Source organism: Ambystoma mexicanum, chromosome 5q (assembly GCF_040938575.1).
Source record: "Ambystoma mexicanum isolate Mex_15411 chromosome 5q, UKY_AmexF1_1, whole genome shotgun sequence".
Taxonomy (NCBI): domain Eukaryota; kingdom Metazoa; phylum Chordata; class Amphibia; order Caudata; family Ambystomatidae; genus Ambystoma; species Ambystoma mexicanum.
Window position 1 is genome coordinate 1,087,099,082 of NC_090933.1, and position 25,982 is coordinate 1,087,125,063.

General features: G+C 45.9%; 1 protein-coding gene across 13 annotated transcripts in view; it reads right to left on the reverse strand.

Moving 5' to 3' along the window:
* The window catches only part of MTSS1 (MTSS I-BAR domain containing 1), a 1,344,348-nt gene that overhangs the window by 582,953 nt on the left and 735,413 nt on the right, over positions 1–25,982 (reverse strand). For all 13 annotated transcript variants that reach the window (XM_069621598.1, XM_069621599.1, XM_069621600.1 and 10 more), the window contains one exon: positions 2,803–2,887. In XM_069621598.1, the coding sequence (XP_069477699.1) occupies positions 2,803–2,887 (85 nt within the window). The remainder of the gene's footprint in view (positions 1–2,802; positions 2,888–25,982) is intronic.

Below are 25,982 nucleotides of genomic sequence, written 5' to 3' on the forward strand. Positions count from 1 at the left end.
TGGAGGGCAGATGTACATTTCTAGAAGGTCCGGGTACCACGCTCTCCTGGCCCAATCCGGAGCAATGAGGATCATGCGGGATCCGAACCTCAGTAACCTCCGTAACACTTGAGGAATAACAGGGACTGGAGAAAACGCATAAAGCAGTGGGAATGACCAATCCACTACGAATGCGTCCCCTAAGGCTCCTCTCGGAGGAAATTCCCTTGAGCAGAATCTCTCGCACTTCCGGTTGGCACTGGTGGCGAAGAGATCGACTTGCGGGGTGCCCCAAAGGGCGAAGATCTCCAGAAGGACTTCCTGATAACTTTTGAGAGACCGTGCTCTGCCTGCTCAGAGCGTCCGCCGCCGCGTTTTCATCTCCTGCCAGATGAACTGCTGAGATCGAAATTCCCTGCTGGATGGCCCAGAACAAGAGCTGCATTGCCTCTCTGCACAAAGGGGGTGACCCTACCCCCAGCCCCCTTTTTTGTTGAGGTAATGTATGGCCACTGTCTTGTCTGTCATGACCAGGACACTCTTCCCCCGCACAGACAGCAGAAAAGCCTTCAGGGCTAGCCTGATGGCCGTCTGCTCTAACAGGTTGATGTGGAGTTTGGCATGAGTGCCCCATCCTGTGAGGGAAGCATCCGTCACTACAGTCACTTCCGGCCACGGTTGCCAAAATGGCTCCCCCTTCATCAGGTTCCCTTCGTTGGCCCACCACAGAAGATCCTGGGAGATTGAGAGCGAAATCTGAACGGGTTCCGCCATCTTGCCTGAGAACTGCAACCACTGCATCCTGAGGACCCATTGCAGGGACCTCATCCTCAGGCTAGCCTCTGGCACCAGAAAAATGCAGGATGCCATGAGGCCGAGCAATCTTAAGAATTCGAAAGCCAGGACACTCTGAGCATGTTGAAACTTGTCCACCATCTGCAGAATGTGATGAGCCCTCACCTTGGGAGGCGAGCACTCCCCAAAGGACGTGTCCAACACAGCCCCAGAGTCGTCGGTGGACACCCCTTTGGATTTCGATTTCTGGGACTTAGAACCCCTACCTACCTGAAGCTTCCCCTTACGCTCCCGCAAGGCCATGGCAGTCAACGCGTGACATTTTGAACAATCGTCGGGACTCTCGGCCAAGCACCACAAACAAATGCGATGCAGGTCGGTGACATTTTAGACTTGCAGTCCCGACAGGTCTTGTAGCCAGACCGCAGAGTCGGAGGGGTTGACGAAGAAGACATCACTACGATGAAACACACGAGGCGTGCAGAGTTCTCGAAGCAAACACATTTGTGGAAAAAACAGAACTGAAGCTACGGGCGCCGTGCGTCCCATTTATAACATCTGGTGACGTCGCCCCTCGACAGACGTTCGAGGGACATCGACCCGACGTCATCGTCGCAGGACACCACACAGCAGCACCTTTTGTTTCATAACTCTGAATGCCCAATTACCTGTTCATGTCAAACAGAAAACGTTCTGGTTATGTGTGAGGCCCCGTCACACTGAAAAGCTGTTAAATAGACAATGTCACATAATCTTACCATTGCATCTATGAAGAGAAATGTGACCAATACCTTAAAATATGATGGGAACTGTGAAACATCTTCCTAAAGGATCCTCTGGTGTGCTTGCTGTCTGCAGCAGTGTGACAGCAATTCTTCTCCATTCCAGGTGGAAAGGGAGTAGGTTCGCTAGATAGTACCTGCCCACTGCCAGGTATAGAGGTACTGACACAGTAACAAGCAATCTTCACCATGGGATCTAAAAACTAGCGTTGCCTGATAATCCCAGTATACACGGCACTACAATGGCCCCAGATGGGTGTGTACTTAAAGACACTGCTCGGCATGCTCTTGCCCAGAACCTTAGCCTCAATAAACAAGAAGACACCTTCCACACTGAAACAGCTTGGTGCAACATGAGTAATGAAAATAGATAAAACGAAAATAGTGACCCAAATGAAAACATTTGAGATTAGCCAACCTATTTACTACCTAGTGCAAGATAACCCGGGTAAAGGAACTGCAACCGTTTCTTATTGTTTGACGTACAGCTTGACGTTCACTGGAAGTACAATTTCTTTCATGTCATGATAGATAAGGGACATTGAAAACATAAAAACTGAAATGAACATTAGAAGAGCGTGAACATGGAGGATATAAAATGCCAAATTGCACCAGATCCGTCTCTCAGGAGCCAGCATCTGCAATGCGAGGGCATGCTTTGCAAACCTTTCACTGACTCACCCCACATTTTCCATTAGTAACCGAACTTTGATAGTGATGTTGCAACGCTACCTCAACTTACCAGGGCCTTAAATTAGCTTGGACTTACAATTGATTATTCTGGCCCAAAACTAGTCTGTGGAAGCACACAGGGCCCAGTCACGCGCTTGAGCATACTGAGCTTTAGACAATTTTTATTGCAGCAAATACTGCACACAATGTCCACAATTTAAACGATTTTGTATACTACAAACATGGCTCTTGAGTAGGTGATGCTCACGTCTAGCTTTCAGAATACACTGGTATGGAATTTGTTACGCTACTTTCAAAGCTACAAAAACATCTACATTTGATACCTTTTGTTGGATTAACTGGAAATGCATTGGCTTTCGAAGTCCCATACACTTATTCATCAGATGGGAGCCCCAGAGTGGAAAGAAATACACATCTTGCTGGACATTTCCTTTGCAGCTGCTAGAACAGAAGAGTGAACTGGCCAGTCTTTCGGTCCTAGAGGTGACTGTTTGATGGTGACTAACTTGCATACAAAATCACTGCAAAACTGAGGATATGCATAATTACTAACCTTGAGAAGTGCCGGAGCTTGGATTCTATACTTCTGTGTCTCATACACATCCTGGTGAGGGCAGAGCCAACTTCTCTTGTGGCACCTGAAAACAAGATAAAGATGCATCACAATGAGTGTCATGACAATATCTCAATACAGGTCTCAAAGCCTGCTGCATTATCATTTGCATCAGTCCAGATATATAAAGGATGACAAACGTCGAGGAAAGGATGACAAACGTCGAAGTATCCCCACTACCACATCTCCATTGTGAAGTAAGAGTGCTTTATCCTGTGGCCCTCCGAGGACGCAGAGAGGGTTTTGTTTATTTGAGTGATGACTCAGCTAGTTGACTGCTGGGATTCCCATAAAGAGCTCAGAAGAGAATGGTGCCAAAACAGGACCCTTCAAACACATAGGACGATCTAATAACTCCTAACTAGCGTGCTTTGCTGGACTGAGGAAGCAAGTCCCGGCTTAGACCGACCTGGTCCACTGGAACATCCCTGATCTATTTCGCTACAGAAATGCTCTCCTCAGTCCGACCTCGGCCATCTGATATTCTCACCTCTTCCTGATGTTCTTAACCCTTCCTCTGTACCACCTCCTCTTGTATCCTATTTGCTCTAACCACCATCTCCTGCTCTACACTATTAACACCACTCCAAACGATTCAGTCTTATCCTCTGCTTTCTCCAACTCTCTCCAATTTCCAGCCACAGCCAAACTAGAGCCTCCTGCTCCTTAAACCCACACTGTTTGATGGGAGCTGGAGTTTAGAAAGGGTGGCAAACCCTCTATCTGGGCGCGTTTTGGTTGAGGGTCTAATCCTTTGTCCTATGATTGGGGCAGGTTAGGTATTGGATGCAGCTGATGGGCGCCTCTTTGGACTTGGAAGCCCAGATCAAACCTTAATGTGGCCCATTCAGTTTGAACTGCACGCGCTTCTACTGTGCAGGACCATGGTCTCCTGTTTCATCAGCGTGTGGAGTACATGCACGAAAAACTATTTTGGATGTATAGGGAACGTTGGTTCGCAGTGAATTTATATCATTGATCATGCTATCTTTGGCAACAAAATATTCTATTTGGAGACCAAAAGCCACAAACTGGAAATATTGTATCACCTGCATGATATTCTGCGGTTGGAAAACTGCAGGTTGACGACACAATCAGCTGTGGTGAAGCCAGGGATCAGAGAACTGCAAACTGTAAATACTGTATCAAGCACAGTATTTACAGAGAATCTCATTGGAGTTTGAAACTGATGTTTCTGATTTTGGCCGTTGGACTTCAACAGTATAAGGATAATTGATACTACTATCATGTGCAGGAAATAGAATATGTTTAAAGAGAAGCATTTGGTGTTTCTCTCCAGAAATGTGGGAATGACTGGGGAGGGATTCAAGCTCTCGGTTATGGAGGGATGCACTATAACTGTCCCACAAAGCCTTAATGGGGTATTCGGCTGGGACAAGGCTACTAGAACAGTCCTGTCCCGATTTAGGATGTGGCTGGGAAAGGTTCTGACCACCAGGACTGTCCTATACTAATCTACAAGGGTGATGGGGTCCTGTGATATCTCTCTGACAGGGACACAATTAGTTATCAGGGGATCCTTCCCATACCCGTAAGCCCAAAATCCATTGGCTTGGGGAGACAGCCGGCCCACCTGAGCCAACCCCTAGGTCTTCAGAACCAGGCAGGGGGCATAATCCCACCAAATTCCCAGATACTCCTACCAAGCAAGCCATCCCCATAAAATGGCAGACACTTCAAATGACAGGTACTTGTGAAGGCATCATGAAGCAAGACGCAGACAACAGATTCACTTTCTTAACAAAAAGGGCTTTATTTTATATGTCAAGATGGATTAAGGCCTAACTTGCCCTATGCGAAGATGGGATTTCCCTACCTAAAGAAACTAAGGATAGTCTGTGTTAGTAAATTCAACTTAAAAGTCTGTGTCCAAAACCTATACTTGCCCTCACAACTAAAGATACACAATGTGTAGGGTTGGCAGTGTAAGAGGATTCAATTCAACACTACAGCTAAGTCAACGCCTAGTCTATAATACTGAATGAAAACCCTTATTGATATATCTTTAGGTCCAGTTCATGCGTTCTGGATGACTACCCCTATATAACACCCCTCTCTTGGAATCCCCCTGACCCCACTGAGCCAAGAAGTAGTTCTGTTTTGCAAGTTTAAAAGATTTATTTGATAATTTAAAATAGATATATATATCACGCTTTATAATAAATTAATAATTGAATAGCACACTTAATCTGATATGATAAAGATTAACAACAGAGAATCTGGCACTAGCACACTTCTTTATAATTACTAATGAGTTGACATGAAATGGATAAGGTAGCACACTGGTAAATAGGAACTAAGTATAATGTGGTAGAGGATGCTTTATGTAAGCTCAGGTGGATGCAATATTCAATGAATGCAGTACAGAAAATACGCAATATGATTTCAACCAAACAATGTAATCACTTTTCTCTGGCTATTCACTCCCCCCCTCTTTATGCAATGCAAGGAAATGGGAGGAAAGCACGCAGTTCTCAGAAATGCAATCAATGTAATCAGTTCAATCCAGCAAGCTTAGACAACAGAAAACAGATAGGAGTTTTGAAATCGCAGGCCCAAATTGCTTTGATATGTGCTGGCAATGAATGAGAAATATGCTGGAAACGCTTTTAATTCCCTTTCAGAGGTTCAGGGTGAGTGGTATCTAGTTAATATTAGTCCAGGCTCACACTAGCAATGATGCAGGGATAGTTAGCAGGTTAAACGAATTTCTGGCAAATGGAAAGCAAACAGCAGCAGTTTTTACATGTGAAGAAATTGCAAATCGCGGTAAAATTCGCGGATGCGTGTTCCGCGATTGCGGTAAAACTATAAGGGGTAGGAATGCGGTTCTAGGTGCGATTCAAAGCTACGATTCTAAGCTATCAGATGAAAGTTATTGCAAGTCTCTAGCACAAACGGTCGCGGAGATATGAGCGATTAAATAAAGGTCGTTTTTCAGATTTGCAAATTTCAAAAGCTCAAAATGACAAGTGCAGCTTGCAACTAGCAAATCACAGGTGACAGCTTTACAAGTGACAGGTGACAGTTAGGAGACAGTTCTACTTAGATTAAAATAGGATTGAATTATATTATTTTAACTAAGAGATTGGTTCTGCACAGTTTTCTAGGTACTCACACTATATTCTTGAGTGAAATGGGCCTCGCCATGGATCTGGTCAGGGTTTTGGACTGGACTCTGGTCTGGTCTGGTCTCTCTGGTCTGGTCTCTTAGTACAGCACTGCTTTCTCTCTGGTCTGGTCTCTTAGTTCTGGATAGATTGAAGTCTCTAGTTTGGCTTTCTGGAGGTTGATGGAGGTAAGTATGGATTTTTCCGGCAGAGCGTCCCGCTGCAGATGGATTTGGAAGGTCCCTATCTGTCCTGTCTGTCTGCTTTTATGTGTTTAGAATGTGGGTGTGTTCTAGCATCACTGACCCTACCTCTCTCTCAGCTTCTAATTGGTCAAACTTCCATTTTTTATTTGATTGGGGAATGAACTGTGAGTCAGAGTGATGTCATTTTACAGCCTGCAGAAAGTCCACTCCTCCTGTCAACTTACACACAAATCTAGATTTGAAACAAATACATATTTGCAGAGGTACATATTGTTTTAAAATCATATGCACCCATCATGCATTACAGGAGGTATCCCCTGTTCAAACTCTGCTCTTCCTGGGAGCTTGCATTCAGAAATGGCACATATTTCACTTTTTAACTGATTTTTCAATTTCTGACATTGACCCAACTTTACATATATGTGTGCAGGGAGTATGGACATTAACTGAAGAAGTTTCAGATTTTTAACATGCATACATTTAGAGTAATATCCACTTTTCCGCTAAAACCCCCCTGAACACGCCACCGGGTCGAAAAACCTCTTAAAATGTGGGCAGAAAAATCACAAGAATTATGGTGTCATTTATAAAATTTTCACATGTCCGTACTATGAGTTATTCATCTTTTTCTAAACAATATTCTGGCTACAAAGGGGTGTGGTTTCCTCTCAGCACAAGGTAGAAATACTGGTCTTTCCAGTTCTGCCAAGCCAGCTTGCTCTCACAGGCAGTGCTCCTCCCAGCTCCTGCCAAGAGGAAGCTACAATTTACGACTGCGGTAATAAAAACCTTTGCCTGAGTGAAGAGGGCTTTGTTCACTCTCTTGCAGAGCACAGATAATTCAATTATCAGATAGATGGCATATCCTTAGTGTGGGCAGCAAAAGGAAGGTTGGCCTGGGAACACAGTGGTGACTCAAGTTTCACTCCTGGTGGGGGTAGCTGCCAAGCAAAATCAAGTTCCTTAAGCCAGGTTTCAGATAAAATGTCACTTTTTGTTCCCCAGTCTAAGTCAAGACATTTTTTTACATATGCAGCTAGAAGGCTGATTCTAAGTTTAAAACTATGACATTTAAACAATTTCAACCTATGTGACACTCAAAAGTAGGTCACTCAGTCAATTTGAACATTTAGATTTGTAGTGTCTTTCAGTCCAATGCAAACTTAAACTGCTGAAATCCACAGCGCAGCCAGTCTTGTTATAAGCATTTTTCTGGGCTCTTCATTTCCCAGATTTTGTAGGCACACAAAACTCCATTCTACCAAATGTCTGCTGGTGTTCAGTGAATATTTTGCACATATTGCAATGTTTGAAATAGGCACTTTGGCTTGCCTTCAGAGAAACACAGGGTGGTTTTAAACTGCCGGATTTTGGATAGTGGTGAGTACTGGTACTGCACCCATTTTTGGGATTTAAGAAAATGAATTCCCAACAATTCTAGGTTGCATTTGGCAATCAGCATTGCCATTCCCAATGGTTTCAGACTACTGTGTGGGTAGTCCAATGGTGGTTTTAGGCAGTGTCCTTCTGTGCCCATAACATCGGCAAAAATGAGTGGCAGCCTATTCTTCATGCATTTCCCTGTGCATTTTCTGGGAAGCTCTGGCCATCATGAGTTTTCCATGTCAGTACTGCACAGTTTTGAGGTATGGCTCGGATGCATGGGTAAATACATCCCACAGCAGCACCAAAGAAACAGTGTAGAAAATAAAGTTCTACGTTTCTTCCAGCTCAGGCTTGTTTAAGCTTTCCCTTGCCCAAGTTCAAAATAGTTCCTCAAAAAGGACTCAGGGTTCCCTTCCCCAAGTGTAACACGTCTAGGATATCTCAGGGTTCCTTTCCCCAAGTTAAACACAGTTCCACACGGTTCAAGTCTCTTGATTTTCACCAATATTGTCAGCTTCACTTTATACTCGTTTTGACTTGCATAAATTCAAACAGATGTTTTCTTTCCCTTCAGCACTTGTATCACACAGCCTGTCTTTGGGCTTCTCTAGGTTCTTTCCCCAATTCAGGCTACTCGGTCTAGGTGCAGTTGTCGGTCCGAACGGTCCACCTATTACAGGTCACACAACTGATAACCCGTGGCACTTTGTGATACTCTTCGTTCTTCTTGATTAGCACCGGTTTTCCACCTAGCACTAGTGTCAGAACTTAACATGTGCTGTGGTTTCTGTTTAGTAGTCTTGGCCACCACTTGTATATTTGCAGTCTTACTTTGCAACAACTTTCATTCAGTGGGGTATATTTTCTTCCACCGACTTGCTTTCACCTTGCCCCTCTTAGTTGCAACAACTTGTCTTTTACACTTGCTTTTCATTTAGTTCATAAATATTTATGACAGCTTTCACTTTATTTCTCAATGCTTCTTAGCAAGTTTCACTCCTTTCACAATAGCACATCACTTTCCACTCGTGCTATAAATTCACATGATTTCTTTAGTTCAGAATTCAATATATGCTATTGCATTTCCCAAAATACTTGCCAACTTGTACATGATTCATTATTTCTTCATTCGGGTTCCAAACCCTATTCTCGCAAGTTTTTCGCTCGTTCGCAAACATTAAATGTACACGATCCACCCCAGATCACCTAGGTCTGAGAATTCCCAGTTTCTCACTCAACGGGGCGACTCTGCTTCACCAGGCATTTTCTTGCCATTCTCCGTCCTTCTCGCCACTCCCGGGTATGTGCAGGGAAAACCTTTGCACAGCGTTGAATGGCAGGTAGGAGGTTTCAGTGTTCCCATCTCCAGTTGTGAAAACGCGGCTCAATTAATTGCTGGGGCTCTGGTCCTCTCGCAGCCTGCTTGGGTTACGGCACCGCTCTTTTCCCCTGGCAACACACGCCATTCTCTCTGGCAAGGAGCAGAAACAGCAGACAGCTGCAACCTTCTATCCAGGCAAGTTCTCCCTGCTTTGCTGATTGGGCATCCTTTTAAGCACCTGTAGCCTTCCAATAAGTGGCAGGTGCGAGTAGTTTGCCTGACCCTCATTGCACCAATTAACTGGACATCCTTGATACTCCACAAGTATATTCTGCATCTCAGTACCACAGTGGTGAAACTGACTAGAAGTGTGCATTACTCCTAGTCATCTCTTCCTAGTCCCAGTCTTAAAGGTATACAATTGAGGGATATTGTGTGGTGTGTGGCAAGAGATGAACTAGTTAATTACGGTTATAGGTCAAAGTTTCGAATGCATAGGATCGAATGACCAAAGGGTTGAATCAAAAGGACCGAAAACGAAAGGGGTCGAATTTTTTGTTTTTGGGGGGGGGGGGGGAGAAACCTTTTGTTTTAGGTCAAATTGAGTCGACCCTTTGGCATTCGATCCTTTTGTATTCGGTACTTCAACTGAACACCATTAATTACCCTTGGTAACGGTCTTTCGATTGGATTTCCTCCGACGTATTCCTCATCTTTTGATATATTCATATCCAGCTTTAGCTGCTTTGGAAAAATGTTCCAGCAGAGGGTACTGCGCATCGATGCCCGTCGACTCAAAGTCAACGTCATCACTGGTATATAGTGCGCGTAGCGACCGATGGCTTCAGTTCCGTTTTTGTGCGTATTTCCCATTTTCTTTGGCTGTACCTTACGCTACACCGTTACTCTGAAAGACCGTAAAGTGCAATAACAAGCAAGCAAATTCTACTGTGGGGTAGTCTGGGAGGGCCGATGAGGAATACATGGGAGGAACATCCAATCCAAAAAACGTTACCACGGGTTAGTAACTTGTTCTTCGTATGAATTGTGTCCTCCCACATAGTCCTCATCTTTTGATAGACTCCCAAAGCAGTATTTGCATTTTTGGAGGAGGGACTCAGAATGTAGGAGTTCCTTATCGGCTTGTGTGTACCGAATGCAACGCTGCCTTTCCAAATCCACCTTCCCAGGCCCGAGGTAGGGTCCAAACTATAATGCTTTGTGAAAGTGTGGGCGGAGGACCATGTGGCCGCTGCACAAATATCCTGAATTGGGACTCCCCCTCTGAAAGACAGAGGAAGTAGCCATGCCCCTGGTTGAATGAGTTCTGAGAACCTCTTTTCCAGCTACTCTGTAGCATTCAGAAATTCCTAAAATTATCCACCTAGATAAAGGTTCGTTTTGTGACCGCCATACCCAACTTATGGCCTGTGTAACCAATGAGAAGTTGATCATCCTGTCTTAACTTAGTTTCTACATATCCGGGATGTCCAAGTGCACACCTTGGGTAAAGCCCGTGTAATCTCTCCTCTTCCTTTCCAGGGTGAGATGGAGGATAAAAAGATGGTAGTACAATCTTTTTAGTTAAATAAAAATCAGACAATTATTGGAAAAAATGTGGGTCCAACCTTAAGGACCAGAAAACTGTAAGGAGGCTTGCAAGACAAGGCTTGAATTTCACTCACCCTATGGGTTGATGTAAGAGCAACCAAAAGACGGATTGAGTGTTAGCAATCTTAAAGGACAGTAATTAATAGGCTCCAAAGGAGCACAGATGAGAAATGTCCAAACTAAGTTGAGATCCCAAACCGTGACTTGAAAAGGGATTGGAGGGAACACATTTGTCAGTCCCTTCAGAAATGGTATTACTACTGGTATTTTGAAGAAAGGTACCTCTTCAGGAGGAGCGCTTAAAAATAGATAGCGCTGCCAGATACACTTTAATTGTGCCAACGTGGTGCCCCAGATATGCCAGGTGTAACAAGAGCAATAACACCATAGGTGTGCTACATGTAAAAGAGTCCACATTCTTGTCCCTGCACCAGCTGCAGACCTTGTTCCAACGGCAGCAGTATGAGGATTTCGTTGCTGGCCTTCTGGCCGAAAGCAAAATCTCCATTACGTCGTCCTGGACGTCGCAATTCTTTTATCTCAACCTCTCAGAAGCCATGCATGAAGGTTGAGTGTCTGGACTTCAGGATGGAGAACCCGACCCTCCTCTTGTGAAAGAAGGTCCTCTCTTTGTGGCAGAGGTATTGGTGGGCAGATGGACATGTCCAGGAGGTCCAGGTATCATGTCCTCCTGACCCAATCTGGAGAAATGAGGATCATGGATTTCCCAAACTTTCTCAACCTCCTAATCACTTGAGGAATGACAGGGCCTGGAGGAAATGCATTTAGGAGTGGAGATTCCTAGTCCACCACAACCACGTCTCCTAGAGCTCCTCTTGGGGGAAATTCCCAGGAGCAGTACAGTTAGCACTTCCGTTTGGCACCGATCACAAACAGATCCACTGGAGGGGTTCCCCAAAGGGTGAAGATCTCTTGAAGGACTCCCTGAGCTAGTTACCACTCGTGGCAGGCTCTGTTCTGCCTGCTCAGAGCGTCCGCCGTCGTGTTCTCCTCTCCGGCTAGGTCAACTGCTGATAGGGAGACTCCCTCTTGAATTGCCCAGAACCAAAGCTGCATTGCCTCTCTGCACAGTGGTAGTGACCCTACACCACCTCTCTTGTTGAGGTAGTACATGGCCACTGTGTTGTCCATCATTATCAGGACATTCTTTCCCTGTAGAGAGGGCAGAAAGGCCTTCAGCGCTAGTCTAATTGCTGTCAGCTCCTTAAGGTTGATGTGTAGTTTGGACTCCAATGGAGACCAACAACCACTGATTGTCAGATGGTTGGAGTGTGCTCCCCACGCTGTGAGTGAGGCATCCGTAACTACCAACATCTCCAGCCATGGTTGCCAAAAAGGTTCTCCCTTCGGAATGTTTTCCTCGCAGGTTCACCACAGAAGATCCTGTGCGACATTGCCCGGAACCTGAAGAAGGTCTGACATCCTGCCTGAGGATTGGGCTATTGAGTTCCGAGAGCCCACTGGAGAGATCTCATTCTCAGACGAGCCTCTGGCACCAGGAAAATGAAGGATGCCATGAGGCCGAGCAACCTCAAAAGAAATCAAAGGCCGGTTGCTGCTGGGCATTCTGGAATTTGGTGACGATCTGCAGAATGTCTTGAGCCCTCACCTCCGGTGGCGAGGCTTTCCCGAAGGATGCATCCAGGACTGCCCCGATAAACTGAAGCCTCTGCGATGGTATCATGCGGGACTTGACGGTGAGAGAGAAGCCGAGTCTGTGGAGGGAGCGACAAGTGAAGCAGAGATGTTCCAGGACCACATCGGGAGAACGTGCCCTGATCAGCCAATCATCAAGGTAGGGGTAGACGTGAACCTCCCTCTCCAGAGACTCGCTGCCACCACTGCCATCAACTTGGTGAAAACCCCCGGGCGGAGGTGAGCCCAAATGATAGATCTCAAAACTGATAAAGAACCACCAACATCGAAAGTCTGGTACCTTCTGTGCTTGTGATGGACTGTCACATGTAAGTAAGCACCCTGAAGGTCTAATGATACCATCCAGTCCTGAAGTTGGAGGGCCTGAAGGATCTGAGAAAGGGTAACCCATCTTGAACTTGTCCTTCCGGAGGAACCTGTTCAAGTCTCTCAAGTCCTCCGTAATTCTCTCCGCTACAGGTACTGGTTCTATAGCACCTTTCTCCAGCAGGGTCAGAATTTCCTGCACAAGGAGCAAATCTGGAACTTTGAGAGAGTTGTTCCGCGGTGGATGATCCAGAGGACTTAAGGGTAGGCAGCACCCACCGCTACTTTTTCCAATGGCCATGCATCTCATGTAATACCCTACCATTCTTGCAGATGCTGTGAGGGTATGCCTCCCGCCAAGGTTTTGTGGACCAAGGCCTCAGAGAGGTTTTGAGGCAGCCGAGTGTAAAGCAGCCATTGCCCGAGTGGTCTTAGCACCTCTTCCCTGTCCACCATGGGGTAATCTTCTCTGACCTCTTTGATTCGGCAGTCCTCTCCCTCTTCCAACTGAGTAGTAATAGCAAAAGGACCAGCTCGCCCACCCCCCAAGCTGTTCTAGTGCGGAGAGTTTGTGGCTGTCTGATTGCAGCACCAAGGAATTTGGCTGCCCCTTCGGAGGTCTGCAGCTTCTCCAGGCTTTCGTCAGCCTTGCAGCCAAATAAATGTGTGCCGTAAAAGAGCATGTTAATAAGTCTCGATGGCACATCCACACAAAAACCAGACTGTTGGCCGCAGCATCAGCAATATTGTCTGCAAACAGGCGGTAGTAGAGTAGTCTGTATGTCAGGAGGAAGCTTAGAGGGGCAATTTAAGAGATTTGCAATCAGGGGTATTATCGATAATTGATAGAGACTTTAATAGCATCTGTGGAGATTTTTTAGGAGCATTTATAGTGTGTAGTATACTTCGGTTTTACCTGCATGTGTTATTAAGACCTAATAAATAGTACATTTGTGTACCTGTGTGTGCAACTTCTCATCTGTACTTGCACGCCAGCCCCTTTATGAAGTTTGCATGCGTTACCTTTGAGAGTTTGGCTTTAACACCAAAATCTCAGGTCATACAAAAATCTATTGATGTCCAGTTAAAATTAGACCCTCCTTTTACAGCTCACGAGTCCACTCCCCTGAATATTTCTTCACTGCTTATGTATAAAAAACAACTTTCATTTTTTGCCATGTTGCAAATTTGGTCCTTGGAAGATTGTGGCCAAATTGAAACCTACCTCTTGTATGGGGGACAGTTGTCCTGCTAGCCTCTTTAAGGCTTGCATCAGCACTTTGGCCCCTTTGGTGACCAGTCTTGTAAATCTCTCCTTCGAGGAAGCTTAAGTGCCGGCAGCTGTTAAAGAGGCATGGATTACACCATTGCAATAAAAAGTACCCTAGATCGACTCAACACTAGAAACTACCGACCTATCACCAATGTGCCGTTTTTATTGGACCAGTTTGCCTACCTACAACTGTAGGATTTCCTCAGGAGCAACAACCTTCCAAGGTAAACCAGCAATCCTTATGCTGCTCGACTTGTCTGCAACTTTCCACTTAGTTGGCCACTCTCGGCTTGTCATTCGGTTAGAGGATCAGGTGCTGTTCTTCTGCCACGGCTCAGTGGATTGCATCATTCCTCGGACCCAGATATGCTAGAGTGGCTGTGGACAATGCCTGCTCTACTCCCGATTTAATCACCTGATGGGTACCGGAGGGCTCTTGTATCTCGCCAACATGGATATATTATATATCTCGTACCTCTTCTTGCCCTTCTGTAAGACCTGTGTGTCAAATTTACCAACTATGCTGATGACAATGTCATAATGGAGTTATCCGGGTGCTATATCAGGGACACCAACACAGTGAACTCTGTATATCGGGCCATTCAGACTTGGTTGGTTACTATTTCGCTCACACTCAATGCGGAAAAAAACAAACTCCTGATCATTGCGTCTGGAAATAAAATAAAAAACGGGGTCCCGATTATGAGCGTTTTTGCATAGCCACTATCAACATTAAAGTTACTAAATCTGTAAAAACATTAGGCATCACTCTGGATGCTGAGCTTACTATGAAGCCCCGGGTTTCTCAGATAAAAGCCTCTTGTAGCTGTGTGTCAAAACTTCTGAAGCACATATGTCCTATTTCCTTACAAAACAGGTCTTTACTTGCTACGGGCCTGGTCAATTGCACGCGAGTATGGCAACAGCTCACTGGCCGGAAATGCTAAAGGCAACCTTCAAGTTCTGAAAGTCACAGAGAACAAAGCTGTGAGAGCTGTCTTTGGTCTTTCTCGTAGGGATCACGCCTTTCAAGCCAGGCAAGCACTTCACTGGCTTCCTATAAAACACTGCGTCACTCATAAGATTGTCACTAACCTATAAATTCTGTAACGCTGACGCACAACAGTGTTTATCAAACCGACTGTCTGCTATCGCCCTAGGACATTCCGCGCGCTCCTAGGATCCTACCAAACTGACACAGACCAGGATAAGCTCTTGAGTTTTGGTGGCACTATGTTTGACGTACAGGCCCCTTTGGCCTGGAATAAGCTTCCCGTCACTTAAGGAAGGTTAACTGCCTCTCTGAGTTTAGAAAAGGAGTTAAGACCCTCCTTTTTAATCTTGATCCAGATTAAGCTTGCCATTACCTTTTCACTGCTTCATCTGGACTGTTTTGTGTTTGTTCGTCTCGTTTCGTTTATTGTGCGCGGTGTGTGAGGCCTATGGGCAATTTAGCGTGTTACAAAAATTTAAGTAAACTAAACTAAGACCCTAAGTGGAGGGAACAGTTGTCAAAAAGAAAAGAACTGCTCTTGCTTTTCCAAAGCCGAAAATGGGGCTGGACAATGCAGCCCCATGGGAGTATAAAGCAAAACCTAGCACAATCGTGGACTATAATGTGGGTGGCTGGGCGATAAAACCACACCTCACAAATTCATTCCAGTCTCAAAACGCGTTGCCTTTAAAATAAGAACTTTATTATTCGGCCTATAAAAACTGTACTGAACGAAGCAGCACCGACAGTAGCCTCCGTAAGAGTAGCCCATAGGTTCGCTACTGAGCCAGAGAGGGGAGTTGTATTAAGCACATTATGTGAAAGCAATGCGTATCAAGCTATCCGCACAGGCTATATATCAGTCTCGGGTTTCCCAATACAACCAGAAGATGGCACTGTTCGATAACCGTGCACTGGATTGATTTAAATGTTTTACATTATGAACTCTCATTTGTATTTTCTATGATGCGGGTTTGCAGCCGATCCGAGTTCAAATGGGATGGTGCGTTTTAGACAACAGCAAGCAGCAGTAGCAAAGCCAATTGACTATGGCTGCCTACCAAGTGCAGTCCCAGATGCATAAATAATACAATAATATTCCCGATATAGTTAACGCACTCTTTGCTGAGGTAGCGCACCACATGTACAGACGCTGCCTTCAGATGCTAAGTGTAGCCCTGAACGCCATACTAATGCCTTCGAATGCATGGTATATCACCATTCGTGAATTTTAGCCATGCTGGTACTGCCATCGTATGTCAAATGCACCCTCAAATGCGGCAAAAACGCCATCAGAAGTAAGCCTGGTAGAACCACCATTTGTAAGGACTTACAGGTAAGCCAATTATTAGAGAACCAACGTTACTCAGACAGCTTGCTAATAAAAAAAAATCCTTGAAAGAACAAGCATGGTTTATGCTGAGTTACCTAGTAACATTAGATTGTCTCCCACTCCTAACTGGAAATTGGCACTGTGTCATATGTGACACCTTCCCCCCATCCCGATACTGCATACTAGGCCTTGCAGTTTTATTTTTAATTGAAAATATGGCCCTTCAAATATTAGCAATGTATCCATCACTGGCTTCAGGGGCCAGGCAGCAGCCATTCGCACGGATCGGAAAGGAATATGTGCATTCATACATATTTGCCAAATCGCTCTAGTAGGTGTCACCACATGTCATATCTTTTAGCTAAAGCATAAAAGGGACGACTTGCATAAAAAGCAAACCACCTGCTGCACGTGGCACTGTGCTCTGGCACGGGCTGTTAAACCCTTAGCAAGCACCAGGGCACACAGCTCAGCTAATTGTTTGTAAAAACCCCCACGAAACATGAATGGCCCCTATTAAAGTGACCAGGTAGTGTTATATTGCTTTTCCAGGCATGCGCATTTTCTTGCCAAATCATTATCATCTGGTACACCTTTTCCTTAAATGCTAACCAAGACTACAACTCCCAGGACACATCCATTGTAGAACTGGTGCCCGGGAAGCATGGAGTCAGTGTGTGAGCCCATACAGGGCTGTCAAGATGGCTTCTTTTAGGCTGGTACTGATCATAGCAGCAAAGTGTTATTCTGAAGAGCGAAATAGGACCGCATAATAAATGAAAAGGGTTTCTACTTGTATATGGTGTGAACTGCCTACTCTACATTCCTAGGCATCTTGCCTATGTGATTGTGTGCTAAATGTCTATTGAGAGAGTCTAGATATTTCAATTGGAAGCATTCTTTCAAGGACTTGGTTTTCGTTCCTAGTGTGGACAGTTGAGCTGCAACCTATGGCGATACATGCCCGTGAACAGCGTTACATCATCAAGGAGGAACAGTTTGCTGTATGTGATAACTTTGAGTCTCGGTATAGAATGATACATTATAGTGAGGGGATCTGTGTTATGCCATTGGGAACATATTCCTTTACATATTGTTTTTGCATCAGAGTGTAATTGTGTCCACAAACATTTAGAAAGCAGCTGAGGGGAGGGGGTGACATTGTGGTGTGCATCGCTTTTGCAAAAGCAGCTCGTAATACAGAAGAGTACCTGTTACTTGGCAACTGAATCATGACTGACGCACAGTGGTGGAAATGGAAAAAATGTGGTGGGGATCCCACAAGTGCCGGGGTGGGGGAGGAGTTGGGCGGGGGGGGGGGGGCGAGGGTGCGTGGTCTAGAGGGGGCAGGGTTGGTAGTGGCCATCCGATCAGACAAAAACTTTAAAAAACAAAGAAAAAAAAGCGCCCACCACGGCAACATTGCCTTTTACCACCGACCAGGGTTTTAAGTGGGCCGGGGCCCCGGCAGGCTCCGAAAATTTGTTTTGAGGTGGGTCGGGGCCCAGTAATCTCCCCTGCCAGCCCTGGCCACTACACGAAAAGGATTTTTTTCTGAAGCCTGAAGCTCTCGCTCGTGTGCGAAAGCTTCAGGCTCCAGAAAAAAATGCCTTTCAGCCATAATGGTGACGCCTCACCTGCGAGGCATCCCTTTAAGCAGAAGATACCCGTGGGCCGGCGCCACCATAGAGAAAACGTGAGGCTGCTGGAAGCCGAGGCCGTTTTCCTGAAGACTGAAACTCGTGGGAGTTTCAGTCTTCAGGAAAACGGCCTCGGCTTCCACCGGCCTCACCCTTTCAGCCTTAATGGTGATGCTGCCCCTACCCAGCTGGCAAGGGGCAGCACCAACATTAAGGCTGAATAGGCGAGGCCCTGTCCCCTGCCAGGCAAGCCTATAGAAAATAAATGCAGAGATCAACACTCTATCCCCTATGGGGAGAGGGTGTTCACTAGAAAAGGATGCCTGGCAGGGGTGCCAGGGGCCCATTGAGCCGGGGCTCCTCGGGGGATCGTGACCTAACGGACCAGCAGGACCCCTGCAGTTAGGCCACGTCCTCTTGATGAGCCCAGGCTCATTTTGTAGTGCAAAAAAAAGAAAAAGAAAAAAAAACGCCCATGACGGCAGCTTTGCCGTTTACCGCCGGCTTTAGTATAATGCACAATGCTCGCTACATATACAACTGATTCCTTTCAGTTGTACACGTAGCGAGCATGGTGCATTACACATCAGTGCCAAAACCGGCGGTAAACGGCAATACTGCCGTAGTGGGCGTTTTGTTCTTCTTTTTCTTGTTTACAGCGTGGTTCATGGGCTTGGGCGGCTGACTCTGGCCGGATCCCGAGATCCGGCTACACATCTGGTGCCGGATCTCGGATCCGCCGAAAGCCGGCCCAATGACCAGCACTGCTGACGCAGCATTTTCAAGGACGCCTTCTTGGAATGGTGGGGCGTGCCTAACAATGTTAACATTTACTTGTGTGATAACTAATCATGTTTCTGTTTAGTGTGCATGTTCTTTGTATGACAACGTTGAGCCTTGAGATGTAATGCAAGAATACATTATAGCAAATAAATATCCGCCTTATTTATTTTTCATTTGTAGCGCGCACCGATCCATGGGGTATCTGGGCGCTGGCTGCAGAGATGTTACAGATAGACATAATGCGTCATACATTACAGATAGTTTGCAGATATGCCTATAGTAGGTGAAGTATTTAGCACCATTTTAAAGACTTTGTTTGAATAGCCAGGTTAAGAGTTTTTGGCGGAAGGCCGAGTGTAATGGTTCATATTTGACCGAGGGGTAAGGTGTTCCACTGTTGAGTCATGACCGGGAAGCTTCGGCCCCCTGCTTTGGCTTTTTTGAATTTTGGTGTGGTAAGGTGGTGTGATGTTGATGCTCTGGTAGGTCTGCCAGAGTGAGAGGTGTAGATTTTGGTGACAGGGTATTTTGGTGCTGTGTTATGGAGGCACTTGTGCATGATGGAGAGGGTTTTTAATCTGATATGGTCTTGGACTGGGTGCCAGTGGACGTTGTGTCTGGCTGCAGAGATGTTCTTTCTTGGGATGTTCAGAACAGTGCGTTTTTGGGAATGACTTGTAGTTTTTGTATGTTGTCAGCGGAGGAACCTATGAATAGGGCGTTGCAATAGTCGATGCGGGGGAATAGGAGGTCTCTGGCAACTGTGGTGCAGTTGTCTGTGGTAAAGAAGGGTCTGCAGGCAGTGATGGGTTTGGCTGCATAGGCTGCAGGTGTAACGCTCACCTGGTATACACAGGGACGTCACTCAGCCTGTTCTGACCTCTTACGACCTCAAACCTTTCCCTGGAGTCTACTCAACTGGAGACTGGGCCTTGTTTTCTTGGAAAGTGTGCTCTGTCCTGCTTTCAGCGCAGGGGCGCGTTGATTGATGCGGCCTTGTTGCTGCCTAGTTACTTCACTGGCAAGAGTCCGACAGGAAAGTATAATTAGTCTTTTGAACAGTTCTCTAACTTCGTTCCTTTCCTTCCCTAGATGATGGCCGGCGTCCGGGGATGGCGGCGTGGTGTTGAGATGAGTAGCACCGACGGTGAGCGAGATGCGCCCCTTTCGTATTTGTATTGAACCGAGTTATTTTTCTGTGTCTTTTAGGTGCCGCGACGTTTTCAGCGTGGATGCCGGTTATGAAGAAGAAATGCGGTGAGTAAGCGCGGTATGCAGCGCCTCTAGATGTTTCCACGCTAACCTGGAGTGTCTTTTCCCTCTTGCAGATGGATGAGAAGTTCCAGAGACAGAGTTCCCCCAGAGCGGCTGGGATTCAGGTAAGCGTTTGAAGCTCGTACAGTCTTTAAAAATAAGCAAAGATTTGCTGAATGCTTACTAATGCCTTTTTTCTGTTCTTTTCCCTTTTCCTTAGGAATAGGTGTGCCGGGATGGGAAAGACACCGCCGAAGATGCCAGCAGAACAGAAGGAGCGATTAATGATGGGCAGAAGCACCGCAAGGTAAGGCTGTTCCTAACGGTGTTCTTGTTTTTGTAGGAGCTGAGCGCAGAAGAAAGATGCAGGCCTACTGGAGACCGATCTGAACACGGTGAGTGTCACGCTGCAGGTGCAGAAAACGCAAAGCATGTTTCTCAGCCTGAGCGTGGCTTAAATAGTCTCTGGGTATCCCAGGTATCTCTGGGCGGAACCACACCCAAAAGACTAGACTGCACATGCAGTTCTGGGAACCGAATATGTGGGGACATCCATCTTGTCCCCATCAATGCACTACAAGTCCAATCCCCAATGTTAACCTCTGGGAGTGAGTGAGTCTGGTGCCACAAGCGTCTGACTCCAAGTGGGTCTTTGGAGGGATGGAGAGGCCCTTGAGGGCCATGTAGGTGATTGTGGCCTGGCTCCAGCCTGACATCTTGGAGGGCTGGGGACATGAGGGGCAGGAATCATGACAGCCGCCGAGGCTGTTGCATTAACTTGCCTGGTTAAGAAAAGTGATGAGTCCAGATAGATTCCCAGGGTTTTAACTTCTATTAGGACTTTGATGGGGTTTCCGTCGATGGAGTAGGATTGATATTTAGAGAGTCTAGTTTGTTGAGTCGAAGTTGGCTGCCTACCAGTAGGAGCTCTATCTTATTATCGTTAAGAAAGAGTTCATGTTGTGTCATCGAGTTCTGGATGAATTGGTAGATTTTGTTGAGGGCTGTGGAGTCAGTATTGTAGTCGCCAGTGATAGGCAGTATTGTCCGCATAGTTGGTGGAGATGATGCCTAGTTCATCCAGGTAGTCTAACAAGAGCTTTGTGAATATATTGTAGCGTGTCAGTGATACACACGAGCCTTGGGGCACTCCACAGGACTAGTGCGGGCGTGTCAGCAGCTATGATAGAGAAGACTCATTTTGCGATTAGACAAGAATGACTCGATCCAGGCAAAGGCGGTAGTTTGTAGGAATGTTCGGGTCTAATGTGTTTATTTTTAGTAGAGGGAGGACCCAGGCATCCTTTAGGTTGTTTGGGAGATCCCTAGTGTTTAGGAGTTGTTAATGAGTGAGGTGATGAAGGGGGCAACTTCTGATGCAGTTTTTGATGAAGGGGGCAGGACATAGGTCTCCTTGGCACCTAGATGGTTTCAGTCCTTCAATGAACTTGGTGATTTCATGGATGGAGACTGGGCAAAATGAGAATAGGTTGTCAGCAGTGGATACAGAGTTGTTGTCGATGGAGGTGTCTTGTATACATAGCTTAGCTTTTTTGTTGGCAATCTTGGTTTGTAGTAAGGTGACTGTCGAGGAGGGCTTTTTGGATGTTCAAGCACCAGGTGGTATCTTTGGTGCAGGTTTCCGGTGGTTTGGAGGAGGATTCGAGTTCATGTAAAATGGAGAACAGCTCTTTTGTGTTTGTCTTGGCATTTGCTATGCGCTCATTGTAGGTTAGGCTCTTGACTTTGATGATCAATTTGTAATTTCTTGAGGCTGTGAGGAATTGGTCTTTGTGCGCTGTTGTGGGTACGGTTTTCGAAGATGCTTCAGCAGTTCGCTTGGCTGATCGCATCGCACGATTTTAAGATTGGGGCTGTACCAGGCATTGAGGTGGGCTACCGGTTTAGGTTTGCGTAGGCTCAGTGGTGCAATTTCATCCATGGCGAGTAGAAGGGAATTGTTGTAAAGTTCTACCAAGGTACTCTGGTTGCAAGTGGTGTGGAGCTAGTTAGTAATTGGCCCAAGTAGTGGGATCATGTTGTCTGGAGTGACTTTTCTGGTACTTCCGGTGCATGGGGCTATGGGTGCGGTAGTGTTGGAGGTGAGGAGTTTGGGAATGGTGAAGGTGATGACGTTGTGGTCAGACAATGCAAGGGTTGTTGGACAAGATGTGTGTGTTGCCATTCAGGTCTGCGAGCCAGTCGAGAGTCCGGCCTTTCGCTTGTGTTGGAAGGCAAATGCGTTGGGTGAAGCCTAATGCCGTGATGGTGTTGATGGCTGTGGCGTTGAGGTAGACCGGGTCATGAAGGCAGAGGTTAAAGTCTCCTAGGATGATTATTCTGGAGGAAGGTTTGGTGTCATTGGCTAGGATGGTGGCTATGTCTTCGTCAAATGATTGTGGTGGGCCAGGGGGTCTATAGATAATGTGGAAGGTTATAGGAGCTGTTAGGCAAACGTAGTTTGAGTGAGTGTTTTCCCCTGATGGGAAAGTTAGGTTGGGTGGTTCTTTAATGGTTAGATGATCCCTGGATATGAGTGCAACGCCACCTCCATTGGAATGCGGACAGTCTTTCCTGTGGATGGTGTAACCCTCTGCGACGGCTAGCAAGAGTGATGGGCCTGCGGCTGTGTGGAGCCAGGTTTCAGTAATGAAGAGTAGGTCTAGTTTATTGGAGGTGATGAGGTCGGAGATGTCTAAGGCATGGGCTATGAGGGACCTAGCGTTGATGAGGGCTAAGATGTGGCCCGGAAAGGGTGGGTGGTTGATTGGTTGGGCAGTGATGGTAGGGATGGAGTCCTTGGTGCTCTGCTTGGTCCGTTTAGGTGGATAGGTATTCGTTGCTGTTGGGCTGCAGTCTTGAGTGTAGGGCAGAGATGTTGAGCTGGATACATTGTATTGGTAGAAAGGCTACACTGGGATCCATTGTGTTGGGTGCAAGCACAGCACTGTTCAGAAGAAAATGCATAGGATTGACATTGGCCTTATGTTATAGAAGAACATTTTCACTTACAGGGGAGGGTTTTGCTAGATAGTGTGATTGTTTTAATTAAGATGTGCATTGCACATGTTGAGCGTGCGTTTAATTGAACAAGCTTTTCCAAAGCAGTGATAATTGGTATATATAGTCGCGTTTCATTAGGGAGGCCTGTGAACAACTACACAACCATGTACATGAAGAAAACTCCACAGAAAGCATTGTCTAATCCATACAGTGCTTCATAGGTGTGCAAGTGAGGCTTGGCTGCTTACCAGAGCTTGATTAATAGGGGCCAGTCATAAAAATTAAAACACAAATAAGGCTTCAGAGCAAACGGGGATCTTGGTAATCTGACAGATATTATGAAGTAGAAGCTGTGAGAGTTTTCTTCAATGGCAAAACTACATGTCACGTCGTCTGGAGGAGCCCGGTGTAAGGGTGTCTCGGACATGCTGCCCCATGAACATGCATTAATCACTCCCACACAGACCATTGAGTCACACGTGTGCTAACTGTTCCAAATGGAAATAGTTTCTGGGCTCATGAATCAGTAATTGAAAAATGCCATTTGCATATATTTTCTTATTAAAGAGCTAATCTTTGCGATAAAAAAATGTTAACACTTGTTCAATAACTGTGTAAACTAAGATACAGCACCCAGCTAGGGTATCATAGGACAACATGTGGGTGGTAATTAGTTTATGGGATTTGAAAGCATTTACTCTTCAGTTGTGCATTTAGATATTTTGGTCTTGGACAGTCTCCATTATCAATCCTTTTAATAAATTGGTCGCAGCATGTTATGTGATGGAGGCCGACTGCAGACAGCCCAGGCAGGTTTCTGCTCCTTGTAGGGTCCTTGGCGAGCAATCGATGTCAGTTAGGCCAAGAATGACAGAATCCATATTACAAGGAGATGGCGAGCTTAGTGGGGGGAGGGAGGAGGCTGGCGGGGAGCAAGCATTGACCCCTGTCCGCCGACAGACAATTCCTTTGTGTTGGACGTGTTCTAATCAGGACACAGCTCCACTGAAGGTCTTGATAGCGCATAAGAAAACATGCAGTATGAAATGTGATAGAAGGCCTTGAGGAAGGCGAGCTGTCGATTGTAATGAGAGGAGATATGAATGAGTTCATGTAATGACATGCATGCGCTTCATGGGAACAGGCAGGTAGAGAGGATCAAGTTTAAAAATGCTACTTTACCGGAATTGAGGTGTTTTAGGTGAGACGCGAGTGTAGCTGATGAAAAGGCAGTGACATAAAAAAAAAGCCTTGGCAAAGCCAATAGGTATGGCTTTGCAAATGCAGAGGCTAAGATGTGTTTGTAAAGCTCCCACAGGACAAAACAGATGTCTCTGTACATTGGCAAAGCCAGGCCTGTTGGTTTTGCGAATGCTTGTTATTACATAGCAAAGGCAGCACGGGTCGAGAATTCTAGATCGCCAAGTGGGCTGTATCCAAGTTTGTCATCCTTAACATTGGAACCCTAGGTTATAATAACTAATTTGTGCAGCCTTCCAGCTTTTGCCCCACCACTGCAGGTGCTTCAGAAACGGGGTGGAAAGTTCTGCCTTTTGCTGCCTGGCAACATCCCATAATGCCATACCTATTAGCTCTTCTTCCGAGGCAAACGTTCCCTCTGGATGGCAACTAACTCGCTCTTAGTGAGAGATGTGCCACCTCCCCTTTGACCTTATAAACAGTGTCAGATACCAAAGTTCTCTGAATGGGGCGTGCAAATGCGGTCTACAATTGTAAAGTTGGTATAACAAAATATTTGAAATCACAGTGTGTTCAACTCTAGAGAGGAAACAGTGAGCCAGTGAGTTGCCTTACTTTTTGATTGGCACCAGGGGTCATTCCTATTTCCCATGCTTTTCAATCTTTATATCGAGCCGTTGGCGAATGACCTCTCATGGCACCGGAAACGTTATTCTATTGGCTTTACCCAACTAGACACTTTCTCCTGCAAGGGAGATTTCCATGCTCAGCTAGAATGGTCACAGGGAACAAAGAATGTGAGCATACCACGCCTGTCCTAAGGGGAAACGTATTGGCTTCCTGAGGATTTGTGGACCCTTTTCAAGATCATTTGTCTTCTGCAAAAGTTCTTTCACATCAACAATCTCATCTATTTGGCACCCAAGTCACTGATCTAGGGTGGCTCAGAGAGCCTCCAATCCAAGTTGAGGAGAAGATCTGTACGCAGAGGCTCTTCTTTTGGGACTCGAGGGCTTTGTGAGCGATACCATTCCTCAATATGATCTGCTGCCTCTATTTTCCAAGCAACTTCCTGATTAACACATTGCTGCTTTTGTACCCCATTCCCAACGCCACCAAAGTGTATTGCATGCATTTTCCATCGTGGACCAGGGAACAACCTCCAATTATCTGCAGACAGATTATCAGGCCTTAAAAATAAGGGCCATGGGACAAATTAGGCACCCTTCCTAAGATGCATCCGCTTTAGAATGACCACGGATTTTAAAAACAGACTCCAGGATGGCAACAAAAAAAAATAAAAAATAATTAAAAATTAATATGATCAAGATAGGTAGAGGTGCTGCATTTTCATTGCAGTTACAATATTACACTGATCACAGCCATATGTCCAATAATGGGGTTCAAATCGTCAGTCATCCACCAAGCTAGGTAGAGGCGCTGCATTTTCACTACCATCACAGCCATCAATCATACACGTAGCTATGTAGAGGCTCTGCATTTTCACTACCACCACAGCCATCATCCACCATGCTAGGTAGAGGCGCTGCATTTTCATTACCATCACAGCCATCATCCACCAAGCTAGGTAGATGCGCTGCATTTTCACTACCATCACAGCCATCATCCACCAAGCTAGGTAGAGGCTCTGCATTTTCACTACGACCACAGCCATCAATCATACACGTAGCTATGTAGAGGCTCTGCATTTTCAATACCACCACAGCCATCATCCACCAAGCTAGGTAGATGAGCTGCATTTTCACTACCATCACTGGCATCATCTACCAAGCTAGGTAGATGCGCTGCATTTTCATTACCATCACAGCCATCATCCACCAAGCTAGGTAGAGGCGCTGCATTTTCGTTACCACCACAGCCATCATACACCAAGCTAGGTACAGGCGCTGCATTTTCATTACCATCACAACCATCATCCACCAAGCTAGGTAGAGGCGCTGCATTTTCATTACCATTACAACCATCATCCACCAAGCTAGGT